Below are 24,889 nucleotides of genomic sequence, written 5' to 3' on the forward strand. Positions count from 1 at the left end.
GGCTGGCTAGTGACCCCCATGGGTACTTGAACTCAGGTCAGACTGTCCCCAGACCCAGTTCTGACAACACACCTGGTCCATCTGTGGTCTCTGTGGGATGAGCAGTGTCCTAAGGTCTCTGGTTTTGGGGAGTCTGAGGAGCCCCTCTTGCCTGCACTGACCAACGCCCTCTGCATCCTGCAGGACACCGTGGTGGCCACACTGCGTGTCTTTGATGCGGACGTGGTGCCTGCATCGGGGGAGCTGGTGAGACGGTACACAAGCACGCTGCTCCCCAGGGATACCTGGGCCCAGCAGACCTTCCGGGTGGAACACTGGCCCAACGAGACCTTGGTCCAGGCTAACGGCAGCTTCGTGCGGGCGACCATGCACGACTATAGTAAGCGGGGCCGGTGGCACAGCCTGGCTGGGCCCCCAGAAAATGAGGTGCTTGCTTTTCTTGGGCAAGCGGCACAGCACACACATGCACTCCTGGCATGGTCCTCTGCGGCCCAGGCCACTTCCCCTTCACCCTCTGCCCAGCACTTCCTGTGTCTCTGCCAGGCCTGCCCTCCAGCCACCAGTGGGGCTTTCACCATGGGTCCTCTCTCCCTGTGCTGCCACACAGCCGACCCTATTAGGGTCCCACCACATCTCCGTGCTAACCTCACTAGGGCTCACCACCGATTGCAAACACACATGTCACCTGAGGCTTTCCTCCAGCCCGTGGCATTGTGTCGCTGCCCCTAAGGCGGCCCAAATGCTTAGGGATTGTTGCTCTGGCCTCAGTAGCTCTCTGCTAAGAGGCTGGTGTACAGAAGCACCCCTGAATCAGGTCAGGGTTTCTGAGCTCATTGTCCTGCCTGACTCCTTCCATGTGCCACCATGCTCACCTGCTTGCGGGGCACCTTTCAGCAGCAGCCTTGCTTCCTGCCTCCCTCCCCCAGCTCCTGCCAATTTCTCCTGGGATTGCTTTCCAAATAAACCACCTGCACTTGGGGTCTGTGTCTGGGGGAGCCCCAGGCCACAGGTCCTTCGCCCCTTTCTGCCTGACCTGGTCCTGTTCATTCCTCAGTCCTCCCCACCCTACCATGCCTTTGGAGGTCCTGCCTGTCAGAGGGGAGACAGCCTCCTTGCCCTGCCCTAGCACTGAACACACTGTGTGCCAGAGCACCCCTCCCAACATTGTTTCCACCACCTGAGAACTGCAGCAGCAGCACGTAGCAGGCACACAGGCAGCGTAACTTCCAGGGCTCGGCCTGCAGGGTCATTGGGTCTGCTGGAGGCTCCTACTGTGGAGGGGAGTTCTGCCATGTTCTGGGGGAGCTGTCTGGAGGGCTTTAGCACCAAGGACTTGGCAATGCAGACCTTTACCTCCCATCTTACCCTCCCCCCAACACACACCCTGTTACCCAAAAAATGAAACTCTGAAAAATATTTTAAAGAGGTTTATTCTGAGCCAAGATGAGTGACCGCAGCCTGGAGAAAACACAAACCCAAGAAGCCTTGAGTAAGTGGTCCCCAGATCCAAGGTGATGGGGTTACAGTTTGCTTTTATACATTTTAGAAAGACAGGAGTTACAGGCAAGGACGTAAATCAACACATGGAGGGTATACATTGGTTTGGCCCAAAAAGAATGGTATCTTGAAGCAGGGGCTTACAGGTTAGAGGTAGATGCAGAGATTCTTTAATTTACAGCAGGCTGAAAGAGTTAAGCTTTGCCTAAAGACTTCAGGTCAGTACAAAGAAATGTGTTAAGGAGGCCTGTGATGTATCGCATGATGCTATACAGGGTCAGAATAGAAAGTAAACTGCAGTATACCTGGCAGGGAAAAAAAGGTTTAACAAGATTTTATGGGCTGGGTGTGGTGGCTCACACCTGTAATCCCCACAATTGGGGGAGACTGAGATGGGTGGATTGCTTGAGTCCAGGAGTTCGAGACCAGCCTGGACAACATGGTGAAACCCTGTCTCTACAAAAAAAGTACAAAACATTAGCCAGGCATGGTGTCACATTCCTGGATTACAGGAGCCTCGGAGGCTGAGGTGGGAGGATGGCTGGAACCTGGGAGGTCAAGGCTGCAGTGAGAGACAGCAGAGCGAGACTCCGTCTCAAGTAAGAAAACCAATGTTGTGGTTTGTAGGGTGTGACTTAAACCTTGCTTGGCATGGCCTTAGGTCCTGTTTATAATTTGGTATCTTACTGCCATAAAGAGTCCATTCTGTCAGTCTTATGATCTCTGTTTTAATGTTAATGCTGGTCAGTTATGTCCAAACTCCAGAAAGAAGAGGGAGTCAAGTCCACACTCCCTTCCTGTCATGGCCCAGAATTCTGTTTTTAAGGTTTTTCTGGTGTCCACTTGGCCAAGAGGGGATCTATTTAGTTAGTTTGGGGGTTTAGGATTTCACTTTTAGTTTACAGCTCTATAGACAAACACCCCATACACACACGAATAAATATCCTATGCACAAACACCACATACATGCGTACTGCACACACATACATACCACACACACACATACCACACAAGCATATTATACACACAGACACCCCATACCACGCATGCACATGCACACACACGCAGGCTGCCTCAAACTGTAAAGGGTTCCCTGGGCTTTCACCTCAGCAAATGCCAACATTTGAACGTTGGTGCTAATTTAGGACTAGCCCCAGGCGTGTCACATGGCACCGTAAGTATGAAAGCGTGTGCTTGCACCAGTGTGTTTTCAGGACTCTGGGAAGAGGCGTGACCATGGGGGAGCTGCCAGAGAAGCTTGGTGGTCATTGTTGCGCCCCCGCCTGCAGGGCTGGTTCTCAACCGGAACCTCTCCATCTCGGAGAACCGCACCATGCAGCTGGCCGTGCTGGTCAATGACTCGGACTTCCAGGGCCCGGGGGCAGGCGTCCTCCTGCTCCACTTCAACGTGTCAGTGCTGCCCATCAGCCTGCACCTGCCCAGTACCTCCTTCTCCGTGAGCAGGAGGGCTCGCCGATTTGCCCAGGTGAGCCCATGCCCACTGCTTGTCTGGGGAAGAATGAAGGGCCAGGGAACACGGGGGCACAGGGAGGCAGGTGACACCCCCTTCTGCCCCAACCAGCACAGAGTAACCTGGGTGGAATCCTGGGCCCAGGGCTGGGAGGTACAGCTGGGTGTACAGAAGAGGCCTGGGAGAGCTCACAGTGGGCAGGGCTGGGGGCTCCTTGGGCCTCTCTTTTTATTCCCCTTTCCCTTCTTGATATCTTTAAAATGTTTTTTCAACAATGCAAGAGCAATGCTGGGTAAATCTATTTACGCTGACTTGGAAGAATCTTCCTGGTGTATTGTTAAGTGAGAGTGGCTTGCAGAGGTGTTGTTCCCATGGGACTCCCTTTGTGCCAAAGCAGATCTTCCCTGATGGGGCTCTGCACATGTGCAGAGATCACAGCGCCATCCACAGTGGTGCCCTCAGGGGAGGCAGGAAAAGCTTCCTTTTTACTTCCTGTAAATAGGTTTGCTAGAGACCGTACATTTATATTTGTCTTTGGAAAATAACGATTAGAAATGGAAGAAATAAAGTAATAAATATTCATTAAAAAGGATGAGGCATGAGGCATGATCCTTTCTGTCCGTTGGTGCCAGTGCTGTGCATCCTGGCGTTCTTTCTGGGATCCTTCTCATAAGCACTTGTTTTTTTTTTGAGATGGAGTCTAGCACTGTCACCCAGGCTGGAGTGCAGTGGCATGATCTCGGCTCACTGCAACCTCTGCCTCCCGGGTTCAAGCGATTCTCCTGTCTCAGCCTCCCAAGTAGCTGGGATTACAGGCACCCACCACCACACCCAGCTAATTTTTTGTGTTTTTTTAGTAAAGACGGGGTTTCACTATGTTGGCCTCATGATCCGCCTGCCTCAGCCTCCCAAAGTGCTGGGATTACAGGTATGAGCTACCACACCTAGCCCTCATGAGTACTTTCTAAGTTTACTTGAAATGGCAGCACATATGGCCTCTCATGCCCCTCTCCCTCGAAGAGCAGCCCGAGGCACCTCCTCTTCAGAGCACCGTCTGCCATTTCTTTTGAGTGGTTCTGTGCCCCCATCAGCTCCTGGCAGCCATCCCGGTCCAGCCTACAAGGGAGCCCACCCTTGAACATATCCAAGCTCCCTGACCACCCGTTGGCCTTTAATGGGTCCCGGGGGTCTCACAAGGGTGGGTGGGCAGGAGCAGGCATTGCTGGAGGTGGGTCGCCTGTCCTCTGTCAGGCTCAGGAGCGACAGGGACCTGAATCCCAGTCCAGCCTCAGCCTCACTGTGGTCTCACCCCTCTCCCCAGGTTGTAAGGCTGTGAATTGGGGGCAGGAACCCTGGACAACTTTGAAACTCACATGAGAATGTGGAAGTGGGCTTTGTAGGGGAAAGTGAGGAGGCCCAGGAGGCAAGTTTTGCTGTGGTCACAGGTGGGCCTGGGGCAGCCCTGCTCTGGCTGGCACTCTTCTCACCATCTGTGGAACTTTTGGTTTCAAGCAAGAGTTGCTGAGAGGTGAAAAGAATTCAGCTGCCTGGCTCCAGTGCCTGGTAACCCCAGGAAAAGAGGCCCCTCTCCCAGGGGCTCTGGTCAAAGTCCCAGGGAGGCCTGTTAGTCCTCCATGGGCTGGGCAGCCACGCTCCCGAGTCCTGTGGCTGGGACGCAGTGCTCTGACCAAGGGACACCAGGGCAGGGTGAACCTCTAAGCCCTGTGCACTGAGAGAGGAGCAAGGGGTCATCAGAAAACTGCTGGGGCAGCTAGGAGCAGCCAGGGATGAGCATGGGAGACATTCCGGTGGCCTTGGTGTCTGAGTGAGGGAGAAATGGGGAGTGAAGGGTTGAGTCAGGGCCTGCCCGGGGCTTTTCCTGCCTCCAAACTGAACGTCAAGGCCTTGTGTTGCCTTAGCCTCCAGCTCCCAGGAACAGGGGTAGCCGGTGACATGTGGCCTGCCTGGAGCTGGGCAGGGCAGGGCAGGGCTGAGGCAGGTGTGTCTGCAGGCTCTGTGGGAATGGAGGACCAGGCGCTCAGGGGGGCTGCTGTCTCCAGGCCCAGCTGGGAGCCGTTCCAGGACTCAGGCTGTGTGGGAACCTCTACCCTCGGGCCAGGCCGGTTCAGCTGTCTGGCTAAGGTGTTCCCCTATGCCCCCCTAGATCGGGAAAGTCTGTGTGGAAAACTGCCAGGCGTTCAGTGGCATCAATGTCCAGTATGAGCTCCATGCTTCCAGCGCCAACTGCAGCACCGTAGGGGTGGTCACCTCGGCGGCGGACACCTCGGGGATCCTGTTCGTGAATGACACCAAGGCTCTGCGGCGGCCCAAGTGTGCCGAGCTCCAGTACATGGTGGTGGCCACGGACCAGCAGACCTGCAGGCAGGCCCAGGCCCAGCTGCTGGTCACAGTGGTGGGGTCATGTGAGTGCCTGCTCCAGGAAGGGGTGGGTTAGGGGTCTGGGGGTTTCCAAAACCTGGACCTCCAGCCTTTAGAGAAAAACAGTACAGCTGCAAGGCTTAGCTGGGGAGTGGGGAACGCTTAGACCAGCTTCACCCTGAGTGACCCAGCAGCAAAGGGTTGCCCCTTCCAGAAAACATACAAGACCTTGGTTAAATTTGAATTTCAGGTAAACAACAAGCAGTTTTTTGGTACAGGTGTGTTCCATGCAACCTTTGCAGCTTCTCAAAAGACACACCTCCAGGACCACCCATGCACTCTTAGGAACACGCTGACACAGCTGCCATTGGTACCATTCACTGTGTATCTGAAACACAGGTCCCACTAGGCATCCACTGGCCGAATCTTGCTGCCCTCACATCCTTTCTTCTGTACTTACCCCAGCTCAGTGGCCCCCACTTTGTGACCATGATGCCCCGTACCCTGCCCTGCACCATTGCTCCCAGAACCTTGATCTGCTGCCCTTGATCTGCCACCCCGGTCCTTCTGGCCTCCACCCATGGAGCAGCTTGGCTGGTGCTGTTCCCTGTCCTCAGGCACTGGCTGGGCACTGGGCACAGGCCAATCCCCTGTGACCCTGCTTGTCTGCCACCTGTAGACATGACCGAGGAGGTGGGCTGCCCTCTGTCCTGTGCGGTCAGCAAGAGACGGTTGGAGTGTGAGGAGTGCGGCGGCCTGGGCTCTCTGACGGGCAGGTGTGAGTGGAGGCAGGGAGACGGCAAAGGTAGGCCCTGGGGACACCCAAGGGAAGTCTGCTCCTGGCACCTCGTCCCCTATGTGGCTCACGATGCTGGGAGAGTAGGCAGCAGTGCAGGGCTGGGGGAGAGGGCTTGTGAGTCCAGCGAATAGTCCCTGGACCAGACTTACTCTGGACTTGGGAAGGTCTGAGCCAAAGTTGGAATGTGCAGGGGACAGAGTGGACTTTTCTGGAAGGTCTTCGGCCAAGGGATGTGGTGTGGGCAGGGGACTTGTCTGCATCAGCCAAAGGCCAATCCGGGTGTGCCCACCACCACGAGGGCCCCTCACTGTGCAGGCCTGAGAGGGTCCCGGCTTCTTTGCTATAAGGGGTTTGTATGAGGAACCTCCCACATCCCCTCTCCCATAAACCACAACTCCCAGGATGCTCCCACTGGCAGGGCTCTGTGTGCAGGGTTTCCCTGCTCAGGCCTCCGTTTGCTCCTCCCTAGAGGGGCAGGATCAGCCTGGGAGGCAGTGGGGGCACGCGGCGGGGCCCCCACGTGGGTGATGGCCTGCTGTGCATCCTGTGCAGGGATCACCAGGAACTTCTCCACCTGCTCTCCCAGCACCAAGACCTGCCCCGACGGCCACTGCGATGTGGTGGAAACCCAAGACGTCAACATCTGCCCCCAGGACTGCCTCCGTAAGCAGTGCTTAATCAGGGCATAGGGACAGGCAGGAGGTTGTAGGGGGGACCTAGACCCCACACGCACTTCAGCCAGAGTGCCATGTCTGTCAGTTTTATGCATCAAGCTGAGCCTCCTATGTATTTCAGCGTCACCCTGGACATGGGGAAGGAACAGGCGGGGTCAGGGATGGTGGGGATGCAGGGACCCACAGACTGTCCAGGCCCCTGCTGAGTTCCCAGAAATCAGCACACTCGGATTTCAGAAGCAGAGAAGGGTCAGCAGGATCACTGATAGGGAAAGCGCGGCCCTGAGCCAGAAGAGGGACAGTGCAACGTGCGGGTCAGGTCACCAGGTTCCACAGTTTTGGTGGCAGAGTCCTTTGTTCAGATGAAATGTTAGAAGGGGGCTTGGCTGTACCCATGGCTTCAGGGAGACGCTGTGGCCAAGCCTTGCCTGGCTGAGCCAAGCTGCTGGGCCCCTGGCCTCCCTGGACCTGTGCTTGCTGACATTGGTTGGGGAGCGGGCTCCTTGGGACACTGCCCTAGAAATCTGGGGGCCTGGGGTGGTCAGGAACCCCAGGAGACTAAGTGGGCTACGTCTGCCCTCAGGGGGCAGCATTGTCGGGGGACATGAGCCTGGAGAGCCCCGAGGGATTAAAGCTGGCTATGGCACCTGCAACTGCTTCCCTGAGGAGAAGAAGTGCTTCTGCGAGCCAGAAGATATCCAGGGTGAGTGGGTGGCCAGGCCCACCACGGCCTCCCGGCCCCAGGGGTGTCTCAGCAGCACATCTGAGGCCCCAACAAGGAGCAAATTGCTGGGAGGAGAGTGGGCCTCATGAGACTTGTCTTTTTCCCTCTGGGCCTCTGTTACTCCATTGGTGAAACCCAGGAGAGGGGCCGGGGCCCCTATAAAGTGTCCTCTGGCCCTAAGTTCTGGAATGGGCAGGCCAGAAAAGCAGTTCTTCCACGAAACAACTTATCTGCCTGACAAGTCACTGCCCCTGTGACCACGTAGTTGGGACCCACCCAGGAGCACATTTCAAGGTCAGCAGGTCTGGTGGATGGCACAGCCACCCTGACCACATTCGGAGACGCTGTCCTGCCTGAGCACAGGGACACGTTTCTGGTGTCGAGTTTTCTGGTATTATATAGGCCTATGTCCCGAGCCACTTAGCATTTTCGTAAAGTAAATGCCAAAGACATTTGGAACAGAAGAAAATTCTGACCTCCCCCACCAGCCCTCCAGTGCCAGCTGGTGTAGTGAGCACAGCCTCTGGTGTGTGACCTTGGCAGGCTGCTCAGCCTCTCTGAGCCTCTATCTCCATCTGTAAGAGGGCAATAGTAGTCTAGGATGGGGCAGTACATGGCAGTACCCATGCTCGATGGGGTGTTCTCAGGCCTTCCCACACCTCCACTGCCACCTCCCTGCTGCTGTGGACACAGCGGGCTGGAGAGCCATGTGGAGGAGTGTGGGCAGCCTGTAGCCGGTGGTGCGGGACCTCCTGCCACTGCCAAACCTCATACCAACCCCGTCCACAGATCCGCTGTGTGACGAGCTGTGCCGCACGGTGATCGCAGCCGCTGTCCTCTTCTCCTTCATCGTATCGGTGCTGCTGTCTGCTTTCTGCATCCACCGCTACCACAAGTTTGCCCACAAGCCGCCCATCCCCTCAGCCGAGATGACGTTCCGCCGGCCCGCCCAGGCCTTCCCGGTCAGCTACTCCTCGTCCGGCGCCCGCCGGCCCTCGCTCGACTCCATGGAGAACCAGGTCTCCGTGGACACCTTCAAGATCCCGGTGAGGGTCCCTGCAGGGCAGGGAAGACCCTGTACCCTCCCCAGCTGCCATCCAGGGAGGGAGGCCAGCTGAGGATACAGAGGCCATCCCATGAGGGGCTGCCGATGCAGGGCAGACAAGGCCCATGTTCTGCTCCCAGTTCTGCAGGGCGCTGTGTGGGGATAGTCTGGGGTGGGACTATGATGAGGTGCTGTTCCCATCCAGGTGAGAGGCAGTGGTCAGGGCCGAAGCATCAGGCAGGGGAGCAGCAGTGTGAATGGAGGGGCACTGAAGTCAGAGGCCGGTGCCTCTGCGGAGCCTGGCCTACAGGTCTGCGTATATGCTGCTCAGAACCTCCAGGCTGCGGCAAGCACCCCGGATTCTCCTGGGCACAGGGAGATCCTTGTCACATTGGCACTTGTCCATGGGGGCTCCTTTACAGGTCTTGCCTTCTTCCTCACCTGTCATCCTCACACCTTGGACTCTCCAAGGGCACAGGGAGACCCTTGGATTTCCAGTGCAGCCACTCACAGCCCAGGCCACCCACAGCTGGTCCAAAGGGTCCTAAAGCCCCAAATCCTGGCCTCCTATCCTGGCCAGGACTCCTGTGTGGTGCCTCTGCCCTCTTCTGGTGGTGGCCTGCCCCTCCAGTGTCCCCACTAGTACAGTTCAGGGCACTGGAAGCCAAGCCCAGTTATAGGAGAAACAGAGGCTCAGAACCAAGAATGTGAGTGGACAGTGAGCCACGAAGCTTATGGTGGCGTGAAAACATCCTCAGCGGCAGCCTCCAGCCTGGAGTGGAAGGGAGGAAGCTGAGCACCCAGTGGCCATGGGCCCTGTCAGTACCCATCTCAGGCTAGGAGGTGGCCTGGGATTCCTGGGAGGGGCCACACCCCACAGCGCAGCTTAGCCTGGGGCCTCAGCCCTGGAGTCTCCGTCAAGCAACACCCAGCCCTTAGTGAGGGTGCTGGCCAAGGAGGCCTTCCCAGTGTGGCTACTGCCACTTCCCCAGGGGCTTTCCCAATTGGTGGTCCCCGTCCTGGCCTGGCCACAGCTCAGCCTCACAGCAAGGCTGTAGGATGAGCCACCAGAGTCCTTCATAAACCCAGCGGGTTTGCGTGAAGCTGCACAGGAAGGCGACACTGGTCTGGGCTGCTACTGGCAGAGACCATCACCCTAACCCCAGTCAGCTCCAGAGTCACACTCGTCAGCACCAGGTCTTGAACCTATGACTCAACCTCTGCTTTAGAGAGGATCAGGTTGATGTCGCCCTTATGTACTTACTGCAGTGTCTGGAGCGTGGTAAACGGGTTTTCAGTGCCAGCTGTGGAGGTGGCAGCAGCAGGGCAGCCATGGCAATGTAGACACTGACCTTGACTGTGGGTTCTCAGAGGGCGTGAGGCCAGGCCAGGACAGCCATGAGCAGGAGACCTGGGGTGACGGACTCCCAGAGCTGGCACAGCAGGGGAGGGTTCTTGGATCCTGGCAGGCTTTGGCTTTCCTGGTCGGAGTTCAAGTACTGGGGGTCAAGGTGAAGTCTGGGAAGGCATCCTGAGCAGTCCCAAGTGGGCCTGATGTAACTTTGGTGGGAGGGCAGGGTGGTGGTGTCAGCAGGCAGGGTGAGCGGGTGTGTGAAGACAGGTGGCAGCCCAGGAAGAGCAGTGCTTCCACACTTTGAGGCAGAACATGGTGGCACCTTTCTTTGCAGGAGTGGCTAAGCAGGAAAGTTGTTCCACTGTAGCTGGAGGTCCTGGGCTGGGCCTAGTGCTCATTTAGTCCTGGGACGGGGGTCAGGGGAGACAGTAGACCAGGGGCCAGACAGGGTCGAGTATTGAGTCCAAGCCATGCTGTGACATCTGCCTTCCCCTGGGAAGACCTGTCATATAGCAGCTCTCAGGGGTCTGGCTGTAGGGTCCTGCCCTGGGCGGAGGCAGACAGCATCGCCTCTGGCTCAGATGACAGCCAGTTCTCTGCACTTTGGCACTTGTCCATGGGGGCTCCTTTAGGGGTCTTGCCTTCTTCCTCCCCTGTCATCCTCACACTTTTCTCTCCACTTCTTCCCCTTCCCACATTTCCAACATAGGAGGATCCAAAGTGGGAATTCCCTCGGAAGAACTTGGTTCTTGGAAAAACTCTAGGAGAAGGTGAATTTGGAAAAGTGGTCAAGGCGACGGCCTTCCGTCTGAAAGGCAGAGCAGGGTACACCACGGTGGCTGTGAAGATGCTGAAAGGTACCTGGAGGCACAGGCATAGCGCATCTGGGGGAGTCTCCGGAGTTGGGGGGGTGAGGCCCGTCTTGCCAGCATGGGACCTCCCAAAGAAACCCCATTGCTGTTTTAGAGAGGCTGCAGTCGGGGAACCCCTACCACAGGCACATGGGCCACATGGGCCTACAGAAGCTGAGTGAGGACTTTGCTCTCCCTGGAAGGCTCTAGAGGTGCTGCTGTGCCAGTGCCACTCAAGTTCTAATCTCTAAACATTCAAAAAGCCTTTTGGTTTTAAGCTGAGAGCTGTCCTCACTCCAGTCTTTCCCATTCATTGTCTCCTGGGGTCCTGGTGAAGAGACCATCAGTAAGGACTGGCCCTCAATCTCAGGAGACCCCCACAGGCCTATCTCGCCTTCATGCCCAGTCATGCCACAAGTTTGGCTCTTGATGGGCACATGCACTTGCCCACAGAGGCGTGCATGTTTGAGGCTGGTGACTGCACTGGGCCACCCTCTCTTCTGTGGCCAGACCCCAGCCCTGTGGACAGCCAGGCTGCATGGTGGTGAGGGACAGTGGTTGGTGTACACGAGAATTATTTGCAGCACTTGGGGGCTGCCCAGCACAGGGTGCTTTCACACTCCTACCCAGCCCCTCAGACTGGGTTCACCTCCAAGCCAGTAAAACCCCAGACTCTCCAGGGGCACAGGAAAACCGTTGGATTTTCAGTGCAGCCACACACAGCCCCAGGCCACCCACAGCTGGTCCAAGGGGTCCTGAGGCCCCAACTGCCAGCTATCTTCTCCCTTCCAGACAAGCCTTCAGGAAAGAGGAGGTGGCACAGCACAGTTGGGCAGTGGGACAGCTGACCCGGGAGGGATAACCTAGCCATGTGTTCTGACTCTTGGAATACCTTCAGGCCCAGGCACCTGCTGGGCGTTCCAGCACAGCTCTGGCTGCCCTCAGGACACATGTACTGTGCAGGCCACCCCTGGGGTGCCTTGTCCTCTTTCCATCATGCCTCTACAGTCACCCTCTCTGGGGAATCATGCTTTCATTAAGAATAAGCCAGAAGGCGCTAGGCGCAGTGGCTTACGCCTGTAGTCCCAAGACTTTGGGAGGCCAAGGTGGGCAGATCACCAGGTCAGGAGTTCAAGACCAGCCTGACCAATATGGGGAAACCCTATCTCTATTTAAAAAAAAAAATGCAAAAATTAGCCGGGTGTGGTGGCGTGTGCCTGTAGTCCTAGCTACTTAGGAGGCTGAGGCAGGAGAATCCCTTGAACCTGGGAGGCAGAGGTTGCAGTGAACCAAAATGGCCCCATTGCACTCCAGCCTGGGCTACAGAGCATGACTCTTTCCCAAAACAAAGAATAAGGCAGAATGTCAGGTGTGCAGTGCACTGGGAACACTGCTTTATCTCGGGTGCTAACATTGGTCCTCTGTGGTAACTGAGGGAATGTGAGCAGCTGCCATGCATGTGTGTTGGATACATCCACAGCATGGGGGACTCCTGGCCTCCAGGCCGGCTGTCTCAGATGGGGACAGGAAATGGGGAGACTGGTCGTGGTGTGTGGGGTCCTCCCTCATGGTTCTCCTCCTTCTCCAGGGCCTCTCCCCACAAGCGGGTATGTGGGTACGTCGGGGAGTCCCCTCACCTTTCCAGAAGGATTAGTGAAGGGGATTTCTGTGGACCACTGTCTTCTAAAGACAGCGACTGCAGAGACATAATGCTACGTACACAGGTGGCCCAGTCCTGGGACATTCTGGGGAAAGATCCTGCCTGTGTGGAAGCTGGCTCCTTGGGGTGCTTCTTCCCCAGGGCGGATGTGGCCCCTGTTCACTGACCCCAAAGTCTGGGAGAAGCCTCGAGCAGCGTCATCCCTGCAGGCCTCTCTGTCTGAACTTGGGCAAGGTGATGCGGTCTGTCCTGACCCAGTGTGGTCATGGAAGGGGCTTCCAGGAGGGATTGTTTGCAACGTGCTCTGTGCTGCATTTCAGAGAACGCCTCCCCAAGTGAGCTGCGAGACCTGCTGTCAGAGTTCAACCTCCTGAAGCAGGTCAACCACCCACATGTCATCAAACTGTATGGGGCCTGCAGCCAGGACGGTAAGGCCAGCTATAGGGTGGGATGGGCAGCCCTGTACCCAGCCAGGGAGCTCGAGGCAGCCCTCTTCTCCCTCTTTCTCCTTTGTCTGGCTGCTCCTGCCCTGTTTCCTGTTCTCCCTCTTCCTGGAAGCCTGGCTCAGGCCCCAGCCTGGAGCTTGTGTCTAGCTGAGTCCACCGACTAAGGGAGCACTTTCCATCAGAGGAGCCTGGTGCTAGCGGCACTCCCTGAGCTTGCAGGGCTGCTAAGAGGTCTCTGCTGTAACATCCCAGGTGTCCTCACCCAGTTCCAGGCTGGGCCTGTGGGGCAGGGAGCTCTAGGAATAGACAGTCCATCCTGGGTACTCGGGTACCCTGAGTACCACAGGGCACTGACCCCCAATCCCACCCTGCATGGCAGGAGCATTATTACCATTTCTCAGATAAAGACCCAGGAGACTGCCCTGGTTTATTGGTTTTCCAAACCACTGTGTGTTCAGGGGCTTTCTGGCCTGTGTGTGAGAGGTATAAGGAAACACCGGCAGCGTGCAGTAGGCACTCCTGTCGGCACCAGCAGGGTTGGGGGCTAGTCCCTGGGGCAGGACAGGCGTGAACAGGGAGCAGGCTGCGTGCAGAGCCCAGGGCCAGGGAGGAACCCTTGCATTTGCGCAGACCTCTGCCTCCATCAGAACGTACCATCAGCACCCTCTACGTGCTGATGGAGGCAGAGGCCTGCGCAAATGCAGCGTGGGCAGCACCTGCCTACGCTGGGGCAGGACCCAGGAGGCAAAAAGGCATGGAGTCCTAGCGGCAGGGAGAGGGTGCCTCCCAGGGCAGTGTGGCCTGCCTCAGGCACCTCGTGAAAGAGGCGCCCACATAAGCAGCGGGAGGCAGAGAGCAAGTGGTTCAAGAGGGAGCTGGGACTTCAAGGTCTGTGCGCTCCACAGAGCCGCAGCGGTGCTGCCCCAGGCAAGGCTGTGCCCGTCCCGTTACTTGTTAGGTAGGTGACCCGGCCTGGGGGCCCTGGGGCTTCCCGCCCCTCCCTCCTGGAAAACCGGATCTGCTTGACCCGCATGCCCAGGGCCCCCTCTCTCCGCCCCCAGGCCCGCTCCTCCTCATCGTGGAGTACGCCAAGTACGGCTCCCTTCGAGGCTTCCTCCGTGAGAGCCGAAAGGTGGGGCCCGGCTACGTGGGCAGCGGAGGCAGCCGCAACTCCAGCTCCCTGGACCACCCGGACGAGCGGGCCCTCACCATGGGCGACCTCATCTCGTTTGCCTGGCAGATCTCACGGGGGATGCAGTACCTGGCCGAGATGAAGGTGCATGCGCACGGCTGTGCACCCAGCCGGCCCCTCCCTCGGCCGGGCCGCACCCTGACCCACCACACCCCCGCCACCCACAACCTGGCCTGCCACACCCCCACCATGCCAAGCTCTAGCCTGCCACGCCCCTGCCATGCCACACCCCCGGCCCAGGTCTCACGCGGCCGTTCCCCGGGCCACACCCCGCCCCTCTGCTGGTCTCACCTGGCTCGCCGACCGCTGCCGCGCTGAGGGCTCGCACTGTTTTTCCTCGCAGCTCGTCCATCGGGACTTGGCAGCCAGAAACATCCTGGTAGCTGAGGGGCGGAAGATGAAGATTTCTGATTTCGGGCTGTCCCGAGATGTTTACGAAGAGGACTCTTACGTGAAGAGGAGCAAGGTGCCCAGTCCCGGGGGTGAGGCAGGGCTCCCGGGGATCCCAGGTGCACCACGGGGCGGGCAGCGCCCTTGAGACGCCTAGGAAAGATACCGCAGATTTGTGGAGCACTAAGCCTTTTCTAGCCCTCACCCCAAATCCTTCTGACCCTGGGTCCCCAGGGACCCAGCATCTGTCTGGTCCTTCTCTGGGGCCTCGAGGGGACCCCTCCCCTGCAGCACACTGACGCGACGCCCTCACCAGGCTTTTCAGAGGCCACTTCATGCTGCGGAAGTTATAGTCCTCTTTTGCACAGTCCCTTTGGCTTCTGTAGAATGAAGGTTACCATTCCAGTGTGACCATAGCTCTTTCCTCAAAGAAGGGTGGAATGAAAGCAGGAGCATGGCAGTCATTGTTTGCAAAAAGGAATGAACTGCTTTACTAGACAGGCTTGTTCGCAGGGGCCTTGGACGCTTGGCTGGGTTTGGAGGCATAGGAGCCCCCTGGACAGGATCCACAAATGCCGCCCAGCTTTGTCCAAGTCTATGAAACAGGCAGTGGTCACTCTTCTGGGGACATCTGGTTCCCCACTGTGGTCCTATTCCTGGGACAACTGCCTTGGCCCTTTTAGTTTTTCCACCCGTGTCAGCCCCTCTCCTGCAGCCTCCCAGTGGCAGCCCAGGCAGGGCAAGTTCAGGGGGCTACTCAAAGGCCATGCGACCTAGACGTTCAGAGCAGACCCTGCTCTAAACAGAATTAAAAAACACATACACAAAAGGCAACTTCCTATGATTCAGCTTTGCTCTGAGGGCTGTGGAGAAGCCAGGGGTTGTGAGCTGTTCCGTTTCTTTTGGGGTTTCCCTTGTGACAGCAGATCTCAGAACTGCTATGGGGGAAGTGGTTGGGGCTGGCCCCTGCCCTGTGGAGGATGTGGACAGAGCCTTCCTGTTGATGCACTGGTCCTCCAGGGAAAGACGCTGAAGGCATTCCTGCATAAGGTGTGCAGGCTGCACTGTCACACACTGCTACCAAGACAGCCACACTGCACTAAGGACATAAATCCCTAATGTGTTTAAGTAGAAGTGACAGTAATGTTGTGTTACACCCAAGGCACACATTTTAAAATTGGACTTGCACCTTCAGGCTTGTCTATGGAGAAGCTGTTTTTCTAGTCACCCTGAAAAGGATTTGTTATGTCAGACCCCAGCACTGCTAAGGGATGTGGGGGGCCAGGGGCACTCATTCAGAGATACTAAAAGCACCCTACAGTACAATTCGAGAGGAAAAACAGCCTCCCCCAAGGCATACAGACAAATCCCTTCCCTCAAGGCTCCTTTGGTGGTAGCTGCTGGCAAACTGCCCAACATGGAAATGCTAGATGTTGGTTTCCCTAATACATTGGCCCTCAGAACCCCAAGAGAGATCTTGCTGGAGGAGCTCCAGGCCCACAAGTAGGGAAGCACTGCTCTGTACCACCAGCAGGCCTGTGGCATGTTACAAGCTGGCCCTGTGTGGCTGTGGGCGGACAACTGACTTCCACCCACATCTCAGCAATGCTCAAGGAGGTTCAGGCTGGAGTTCCGGCTCCTTCAAAGCTGTATGTGGCCAGCTATGTGCCCAGGAGTGTCTACAGCACTCCTCTGGTTGCTGAAAGCTCAGGGACACAGCCTGGCCTTCTCCTTCACCCCAGCTTCCTAAAGCATCAGAGTAACTTCAATGTCTTTCTTTCATCCCCTCTTTAGGGTCGGATTCCAGTTAAATGGATGGCAATTGAGTCCCTTTTTGATCATATTTACACCACCCAAAGTGATGTGTAAGTGTGGGTGTTGCCTTCCTGGAGTGAGGGTTACGGAAACACTTTTATACACGTAGTGGGGCCACAATGCCCATCAGTGAAGCTTAGCCATGGAATTGCACTGGCCCCAAGCACCTGTCTGCAGTGCCAGCCCTCCAGGTATTCATGAGGCAAATGGCCAGACCAGGCCGGGCTACGGTTCTGAAAGCCCCAGTGGAGCATGAGAGCATAGCAGGTGGCCAAAAACCCATCCTCCCCTCCCCTTGCCAGCTCCATGCCTCAGTCTGAGTCCCTTGGTGACTCACAGGCCCAGCCCAGCAGTTACCCACCTGTGGTCCTGAGCAGGGCTTTGGGCTCAGGCAGGGTGCCCGGTGACTTGTCCCCACTCACAAGTGGAGCTCGGGGACTCCACCTGAAGATGGCCTTTTGTGGTTGGTGTGCCCCAAACTGCTCAAAAGTGGAAGCCAAAAACTCATTCTTCCAGGTCAAATGACAAGACCTGATTGCTTTTAAAACATGAGATTCTTGCCTCTAAAGTGTTCTACAATCAGCAGACATGTGCAACTTTTTGTTTTTGTTTTTTGTGCTTTTTTTTTTTTGAGACAAGGTCTCACTGTGTCACCCAGGCTTGAGTACAGTGGCGCAATCCTGGCTCACCGCAACCTCAACCTCCTGGGTTCAAGCGATTCCCATGCCTTAGCCTTCTGAGTAGCTGGGATTACTGGCCTATACCACCACGCCCGGCTAATGTTTCTGTATTTTTAGTAGGGACAGCATTTCACCATGTTGGCCAGGCTAGTCTCAAACTACTGACCTAAAATGATCTGCCCATCTCTGCCTCCCAAAGTGTTGGGATTATAGGCATGAGCCACTGCGCACGGCCCACATGCGCATCTAGAATACTGTGCACTGTGAATAAGCAATTGGACAACAGCTTTCCCATTACATAAGCTAACTGTAGGATAGTTAGAAAAGGCAGAGAAAAGCATAAAGAAGCGACTGAACGTCACTGGACCACACCACCCAGTGGCCTCTGCTGGCCCTCTGGTGTGCTCTGTGGTGTGCACATCTATGCTTTTTATTGCCCTAAATGGGCTCATGTGATGCTGTTTTGTGATATGGTTTTGTTCTCATTGCACAGTAAGTTTTCCTTCACAGTTAAATTTTTTCTATAGAAAAAAATTTCTATAGAAAAATGCTATAGCATTTTTTTCTTCTAAGATTTTATGAAAATTTCCAAGCACTTTGAAATGGTGAAAGAACTATACAAGGCACTCTGAGTCTGGTGGTTTGCGTTCTCACCTCTTTAAGTGCCAAACCTCATGTTCCCCTTGTGGGTGTGGCTGCTCTGATGGGAATGGCTTGGGCAGGAACTTCAGCATCATGGAGTAGGGGCCAGGCAGGCAGGCAGCCCTTCCCTACCTCCATGCTACATCCATCTGTGCAGCCAGATCCAGGCTGACCTCTGTGAGCATCTGTGCTTGGGGCCGACAGAGTCAGCAAGTGCTTGGTGATGGGGATGGACATCTGGGCCCCCCAGAGGATGCTGTAAGGGCCAGGTAGAGCCATTCACTGGTCCGCTTGTGCTCTGCAGGTGGTCTTTTGGTGTCCTGCTGTGGGAGATCGTGACCCTTGGGGGCAACCCCTATCCTGGGATTCCTCCTGAGCGGCTCTTCAACCTTCTGAAGACCGGCCACCGGATGGAGAGGCCAGACAACTGCAGCGAGGAGATGTGAGCAGGGATGGGCTTTGGCCCAGCCTCACTTGGGAAGGGAGGGTACACCTGTGGGCATTCTGTCCTCATCCAGAGCAGCCCCAGGAGAAGCCAGGAGAAGTGGGCAGTGGGGAATGGGCAGGGCAGAGGTTAGAAAGCCATTCTTGGGTGTGGCAATAAATACTGGGGTTCCTACCCCACTGGGTGCTGGGGGGCTTCCTAGCGGGTCTTATAAAAATGAGTGGGAGCAGGGGCTGGTGCAGTACAAACTCAAGGGCTGAGAGCTGTCCCAGCAAGACACTTGGGGAGGAGCTGGTAATTCAGAATGGCCCAGGGGGGATGTGTTGAGGGGTGCCTGAGTGGAGGTGCAGAGGCAGGCATGGACAGCCTGGACTGCAACCTGAGAGGTTGAAGCCTTTACACTGGCAGGGGGACTTTGGGGGAGATGGTCTTAGAAACCAGGCTGAGAACAGATGAGAAAGGGCTGCCCAGAGGCAGAGATGCATGGTTCATGCGCCTGGCTGGGGCGTGGAAGGGGCATACTGGGCCGAGAAGCCAGGCATCGCCTCCTTGGGCCCCTGGCTGGCAGCCAGCTGGAGCACTGTGGTGTGCCTGGGCACCCAGGGAAGCAAGGGCAGTGCAGGACAGACGTGTGATTGCCAAAGGTTCTTGTTTGTCTGTCTCCACACCTAAAAGCCCTCAGTCAATTCATCGTTCTTGAGAGTTTTAAGGACTGGCGCTTCTCACTTAGCCGCCAGAGCAAGCATACTATCCAGTGAGCTGTTTACCAGTGTTTATGCAAGGGAAGTAAAAATGAATCTCCCTTGGAGGGAAGGGAAGCCTACAGAGTTATGGACCACAGCTCTGAGCACCCTGAGCACAGTGACACACAGGCCAGGATCCTACAGACAGGCCAGGCCTGGGTCCCAGTGAGGCTCAGAGAAGTCACAGTTTCACAATGCAGAAACAGCTTTGGGATTGGAGACAGAGCACACTGGGACCAGGGCACAGGGCAGGGTGTGGTGACTGTGGTGAGCTGTCTTTTCAAGATCTGGCCTTGCTTGGGTCATATTGGCCTGTCTGCTCTTCCCACCAGGTACCGCCTGATGCTGCAGTGCTGGAAGCAGGAGCCAGACAAAAGGCCAGTGTTTGCAGACATCAGCAAAGACCTGGAGAAGATGATGGTTAAGAGCAGAGTGAGTGCCTGCGGCCAATTCCCACAAGCTGAAAGTGGCAGGGGGAGACTCCAGCCTTATCCCAGGGCAGTGATTTTCACCCTCGGATTTCCCAATGTGGGGCCACAGTGGGATTGTGCAGAGAGAGACAATCATGCTCTCCCATGTATGCATAGAGCAGACTGAACGCTTCTCAGGCCAGACCCCTTGGGCTTCTTTTCAAGTCATGAAGAAACCAAGATTCTTAACACTTAGGAAGAGTTCTCTACAGACAAGCATGGGAAGAAAATATTCCAAAGCCAAAGAAAATAGTTTTCTACAAAGGAACACAAGAAAGTAGAGTTGAAGCAAGTGTCCAAAATTCAGATGCTCAGGGGGGTCCAGCTGGGGGAGGGCAGTGAGTAGGGAGCAGTGGAGACTGTGGCAAACAGCCACCCCCTTCCAAAGGGTTCCTTGCTGAAGCACCTGTGGCCTGTAGGAAGAGGAGCCAGGAATGGTCCAGGTCTTCTGAAGTTTACAAGATTTGTGTTGTCTCCCAGTTTTTATTGTTAACAATTCATTGAAATTCCCCAGAGCCAAACTTAGACCAAAGAAAGCATATCAGCCGTGTGGCCAGAGTCAACCTGCATGCCTGGAAGTGTATACAGTTCCTGAAGTTTGCACACATTTTCAGCCAGTATTCATCAGGCAGCTGCTAGGACCCATACTGTCTCGGAGGCTAGGAATGCAAATAAACAAGACCAGCAAAGCCCTACCCTCACGGGGTTTATACACAGTCCTTGTCTTAACATTGGCACATTTACTGAGTTGTCACTTCTTCACAGGACCTAGGCCCCCTGTAGCAAAACTTCACATCACTGTCTCGCTTAATGAGAACTCCCAAGTCCTGCGAATGCAGGGTTGTTCTAAACAGAAGTGATCACTGGTGCTGGCCTTCCTAGAACAGTGCTGAGAAACAGCCAGGAAAACACTGGGCCTCTCTGTGCACATTCAAGCTGGGCAGTGAAAGGAGCAAGCACGAGTGGCCCCTCATGCTGGGGAGCCCATGCCTGTAGCAGCGTCCTATGCACCCTGACAGTGGTGTCGGATTTCAGATTTCTCAGCCCTGATGTGATGTTCTAGATGGCAGGGTTCCTTGGGGAAAGCTGAAAAGCATTCTGCATGCTAGGGCTCTGTCCTGGCATGTGACTGCAGTGGGCTCCCCTAGAGCCCAAGGGTTTGTCAGCAGGCTGGTTCCCTGGCGCCCGTCTCTGGGGCAGGCAGGATATGGCTGGATGTGGCGTCCCCCTTAGGGCTGCACTCCAGGTCCTGGAGATAGAATGCTGAGGGAGCACATTTCTGTCCCCAGGGAGATGACTTTCTAGGGGAAGAGACAGAATAGACAACACCTAAGGGGAGCGATGAGGACCTCAGAGCAGGACCAGGCCAGGCAGGAGTCCTGGGAGCTCAGCACAGCCTGGCCCTGGTTTCTCGGGGACATAGCCAGAGCCTCTGCCCTGAGGGCAGTGGGGGGCCTGAGTTGTGTCAGGTTGTTACCCATGGCCTGGGGTGACCAGCCGTCTCTCTCTTCCAGGACTACTTGGACCTTGCAGCGTCCACTCCATCCGACTCCCTGCTTTATGATGATGGCCTCTCAGAGGAGGAGACACCCCTGGTGGACTGTAATAATGCCCCCCTCCCTCGAGCCCTCCCTTCCACATGGATTGAAAACAAACTCTATGGTAGAATTTCCCATGCATTTACTAGATTCTAGCACCGCTGTCCCTTCTGCACTATCTTTCCTCTCTGTGATGCTTTTTAAAAATGTTTCTGGTCTGAACTAAACTAAAGTCTGCTCTGAACCTTTTTATTTGTAAATGTCCGACTTTGCATCGTTTACATTCAGGCATTTCTGCAACTATGTTTTTCTAAAAGGATGTGAAAATAAGTGTAATTACCATACTGCCCAGCAATTTAGGATGGTAGAGGAGAAAACAGATCAGGGCGGAACTCTCAGGGGAGACCAAGAACAGGCGGAATAAGGCATTTCTGGGGTGGGAATCAAGTCGTAGTACTTCTAGTTTAACTACATGGATAAATTTATCAATCTGGGGAGGTATTCAATTGAGAAAGGAGCTGCCAGCATCACCCAGCCTGTGCTGCGACCACAGCCAGGCCGCCCCAGATCCCTCCTGGGCAGGCAGGTGCCCCTCAGAGGCCACCTGGAGCTGGCGAGCAAAGGCTGGCCAAGCCTCGGCCCCAGTCCCAGCCGCATGTCCTCTGTCGGGGCAGCAGGCGACAGGAGCCAATGGGCGCTGGGAGGACACACCCCGACTGCTGTTTTCACATCCTTTGCCTTACCCACCGTCAGGATGGTTGTCATTTATGAAGTCAGTGCTAAAAGCCGGAGCAGTTGCTTTTTGAAAGAACATAGTCTGTGGTGCTGTGGTCTTGCAATGGACAGTAAATATGGTTCTTGCCAAAACTCCTCCTTTTGTCATCGATTAAATACTTGATTTTTTTTTCTGTTTCCTAACTTCATCATTGATTGTTTGAAATCTTGGAGTTTCAAGCATTTTTTGAAGCTGAGACGGTTCCTTTTGCATGCCTCCTGACTCACTGACTCCTCGCTGTCTTTACGTCTAGTGCCACACTCCATTTGTGCTGATGATGCTATGGGGCTGGCCTGCGTGCGCCCTCGATTTGGAAGGTTCTCTCCTCCATTGTAGGCTTGGACAACAGACAAGTGCCTCCTTTATGTTAGAGAACGTTTTATAGAACGTTCCTGCTGCAGTAAGCCATTGAGTGCAGCAGTGTGCTGTTGCCCTACACTGCCTTAGAAAAAGAGTTAAACAGTTCGAGAAATATACATCAGATTTGAGAGTCTCAAGCTCATAAAAGCCAAAATTGGTAGTGTCTGTAAAGTTACATTTACCAAGAGAACACATGATATTTCCCCCAACTGTAATAGTGTTTTAGAAACCTGGAGCACAAAACCATTAATGTAATTGGCACAGAAACCACGAGTTTGGTATGAACATCAAAGGGAGTTTTGCCAAGGCCTTACTGTCTGCACATGAAGTTTTGGTTCTTCAGTGCAGAACAAATGATCTGTTTTCATTTTTAGGCATGTCAGACCCGAACTGGCCTGGAGAGAGTCCTGTACCACTCACGAGAGCTGATGGCACTAACACTGGGTTTCCAAGATATGCAAATGATAGTGTATATGCTAACTGGATGCTTTCACCCTCAGCGGCAAAATTAATGGACACGTTTGATAGCTAAAATTTCTTTGTGAAAGGTAATGGACTCACAAGGGGAAGAAATATGCTGAGAACGGAAAGTCTACCGGCCCTTTCTTTGTGAATGTCACATTGGTCAAGCCATGTTCAGTTCCCAGTGGCAGACTCATTTTTGGTAGTTTGTTTTAACTTCCATGGTGGTTTTACTTCCGACAGCCGGTGATTTTCCCTCCTAGCAGACATGCCACATCGGGTAAGAGCTCTGAGTCTTGGTGGTTAAGCATTCCTTTTTCTTCAGTGCCCAGCAGTGCCCAGTGTTAGTCTGTGTCCATCAGTGACCGCCAAAGTTCTGTGTTCACATATGTGGGTCCACCACTTACTACCTTCTGTATGAAGTTGGACCTGAACTGTTGGATTTTTCTGGTTGCTGCCAAACAAGGCAACCAAAATTTAAACATGAAGCACACACATACAAAATGAAGTAGGAAAAATACTGGCCCAGATGACCTGTGCTTGTTCAGAATGAGAGCCTGGGGAGGCCTGGGTGGCAGCGTCAAAGCCCCGCCAGGGCTGGAGAGGAAGAGGGGACCAGAAGATGGGCCTGGGCTCAGCACTCAAGATCTTGTGAATGATTTTTTTTAATCATGCAACCTTTTCTTAGGAAGACATTTGGTTTTCATCATGATTAAGATGATTCCTAGATTTAGCACAATGGAGAGATTCGATGCCATCTCTACTTATGTGGATGGTGGTATCAGGGAAGTGGGCTCACAAGACACATTTGTCCCCCGGGCCCACCGCATCATCCTCACGTGTTGGGTACCAAGAACCACTACCCCTGATGAGTATGAAGAAAGGGGGCTGTTGGAGTTCCAGGACTGCTGACGGCAGAGGATTTGCTGCTGTGAATCCCACCTGCCATCAGCCTGCAGTGCACCCCACAGCCAAGCAGAGCCGAAAGCAGCAGCTCATTTTACCTGTTAGGAGCAGGTGGGGCTTGTACTCACTTTAATTTGAATCTTATCAACTTACCCATAAAGAGACAGGCTAGCTAGCTGTGTTGGAAGCAGTAACAATGACCAAGGACTGCTACACCTCTGATTACAATTCTGATGTGGAAAAGATGGTGTTTGGCTCTTATAGAGCCTGTGTGAAAGGCCCATGGATCAGCTCTTCCTGTTTGTAACTTAATGCTGCTACAAGATGTTTCTGTTTCCTAGATTCTGACCATGACTCATAAGCTTCTTGTCATTCTTCATTGCTTGTTTGTGGTCACAAATGTTCAACACTCCTCCAGTCTTGTGGGGGCAGCTTTTGGGAAGTCCCAGCAGCTCTTCTGGCTGTGTCAGCACTGTAACTTCACAGAAAAGAGTCGGATTACCAAAACACTGCCTGCTCTTCAGACTTAAAGCACTGATAGGACTTAAAATAGTCTCATTCAAATACTGTATTTTATATAGGCATTTCACAAAAACAGCAAAATTATGGCATTTTGTGAGGCCAAGGCTTGGATGCGTGTATAATCGAGCCTTATGGTTTATGTGCACACACCCAGAGGGAGAACTTGGAAAACACTTACTGGACACGTAACCTGGCTCTAGTTGGGGCTGTTTTTCAGATACACTGTGGTAAGTTCTTTACAAATATCTATAGACATGGTAAACTTTTGGTTTTCAGATGTGCTTAATGATAGTCTTACTAAATGCAGAAATAAAGATAACCTCTCTCAAATTATTAAAAAAGCCTGTGAACTGCTGCAACAGGTTTGTTCTCAGGAGGGTACGAACTCCAGGTCTAAACAGCTAACCCAATGATGGGAATTTATCCCTAACCAATAACCTAATTGTTTATTCCTGAGTTATAAAGTCCCCATCCTTATTAGCCCTATTAGAATTTTCATACACATATATGCAGAAATTACTAAGTATTAAGTATTACTGAGTATTAAGTAGCAATCTGTCAGTTATTAGAATTTGTAAAATCTATTTATGAAAGGTCATTAAACCAGACCATGTTCATTTTTTTGTAATCAAGGTGACTAAGAAAATCAGTTGTGTAAATAAAATAATGTATCATAAAATGTGTAAACTTTTTTTCTTTTTAACATTCTAGTTGGAAACAATGGATTTCTTGATTTTGTAGTTTCCATACAATATTTAAAACGTCACAAGGAATTCTATCATGATAACCATTGAGGCTTCAATAGTGGTTGAGGACTAGGGGCTCTGGTTTATCTGGCACATTTGCATGTGAATAGGCACATTGATAGAAACTGTGAAAAACTCAACTAACTCCACTGATCAAGGATTTCCTTCCTTCAGGTGTCCATCCCTAGAATAAAGCAGCAGCTAATGTCGAGTTTAGCTCTTCACAGCTCTCTAGCAATTTGCTTGTTGCTGATCTTTTGAAGTTGGCCTTAGAGCGGTGGGAGAGAGAATATAACATGTCGA

At 54.1% G+C, this 24,889-nt stretch overlaps 1 protein-coding gene across 1 annotated transcript in view; it reads left to right on the plus strand.

The window, feature by feature from the left end:
• Nucleotides 1-24,519, plus strand: part of RET (ret proto-oncogene) — a 56,266-nt gene extending 31,747 nt beyond the window's left edge. The window contains exons 5-20 of the mRNA XM_032267285.1: nucleotides 184-379; nucleotides 2,787-2,983; nucleotides 5,133-5,391; nucleotides 6,027-6,152; nucleotides 6,699-6,809; nucleotides 7,404-7,523; nucleotides 8,334-8,590; nucleotides 10,653-10,800; nucleotides 12,775-12,882; nucleotides 13,962-14,176; nucleotides 14,436-14,558; nucleotides 16,277-16,347; nucleotides 17,924-18,061; nucleotides 19,140-19,239; nucleotides 20,792-20,939; nucleotides 22,325-24,519. Of these exons, the coding sequence (XP_032123176.1) occupies nucleotides 184-379; nucleotides 2,787-2,983; nucleotides 5,133-5,391; nucleotides 6,027-6,152; nucleotides 6,699-6,809; nucleotides 7,404-7,523; nucleotides 8,334-8,590; nucleotides 10,653-10,800; nucleotides 12,775-12,882; nucleotides 13,962-14,176; nucleotides 14,436-14,558; nucleotides 16,277-16,347; nucleotides 17,924-18,061; nucleotides 19,140-19,239; nucleotides 20,792-20,939; nucleotides 22,325-22,482 (2,475 nt within the window). The 3' untranslated portion in view covers nucleotides 22,483-24,519. The remainder of the gene's footprint in view (nucleotides 1-183; nucleotides 380-2,786; nucleotides 2,984-5,132; nucleotides 5,392-6,026; nucleotides 6,153-6,698; nucleotides 6,810-7,403; nucleotides 7,524-8,333; nucleotides 8,591-10,652; nucleotides 10,801-12,774; nucleotides 12,883-13,961; nucleotides 14,177-14,435; nucleotides 14,559-16,276; nucleotides 16,348-17,923; nucleotides 18,062-19,139; nucleotides 19,240-20,791; nucleotides 20,940-22,324) is intronic.
• The last annotated feature ends 370 nt before the right edge of the window (nucleotides 24,520-24,889 follow it).

The sequence above is a fragment of the Sapajus apella genome, unplaced genomic scaffold (genome assembly GCF_009761245.1).
Source record: "Sapajus apella isolate SASKATOON/1434 unplaced genomic scaffold, GSC_monkey_1.0 scaffold167, whole genome shotgun sequence".
Classification (NCBI taxonomy): domain Eukaryota; kingdom Metazoa; phylum Chordata; class Mammalia; order Primates; family Cebidae; genus Sapajus; species Sapajus apella.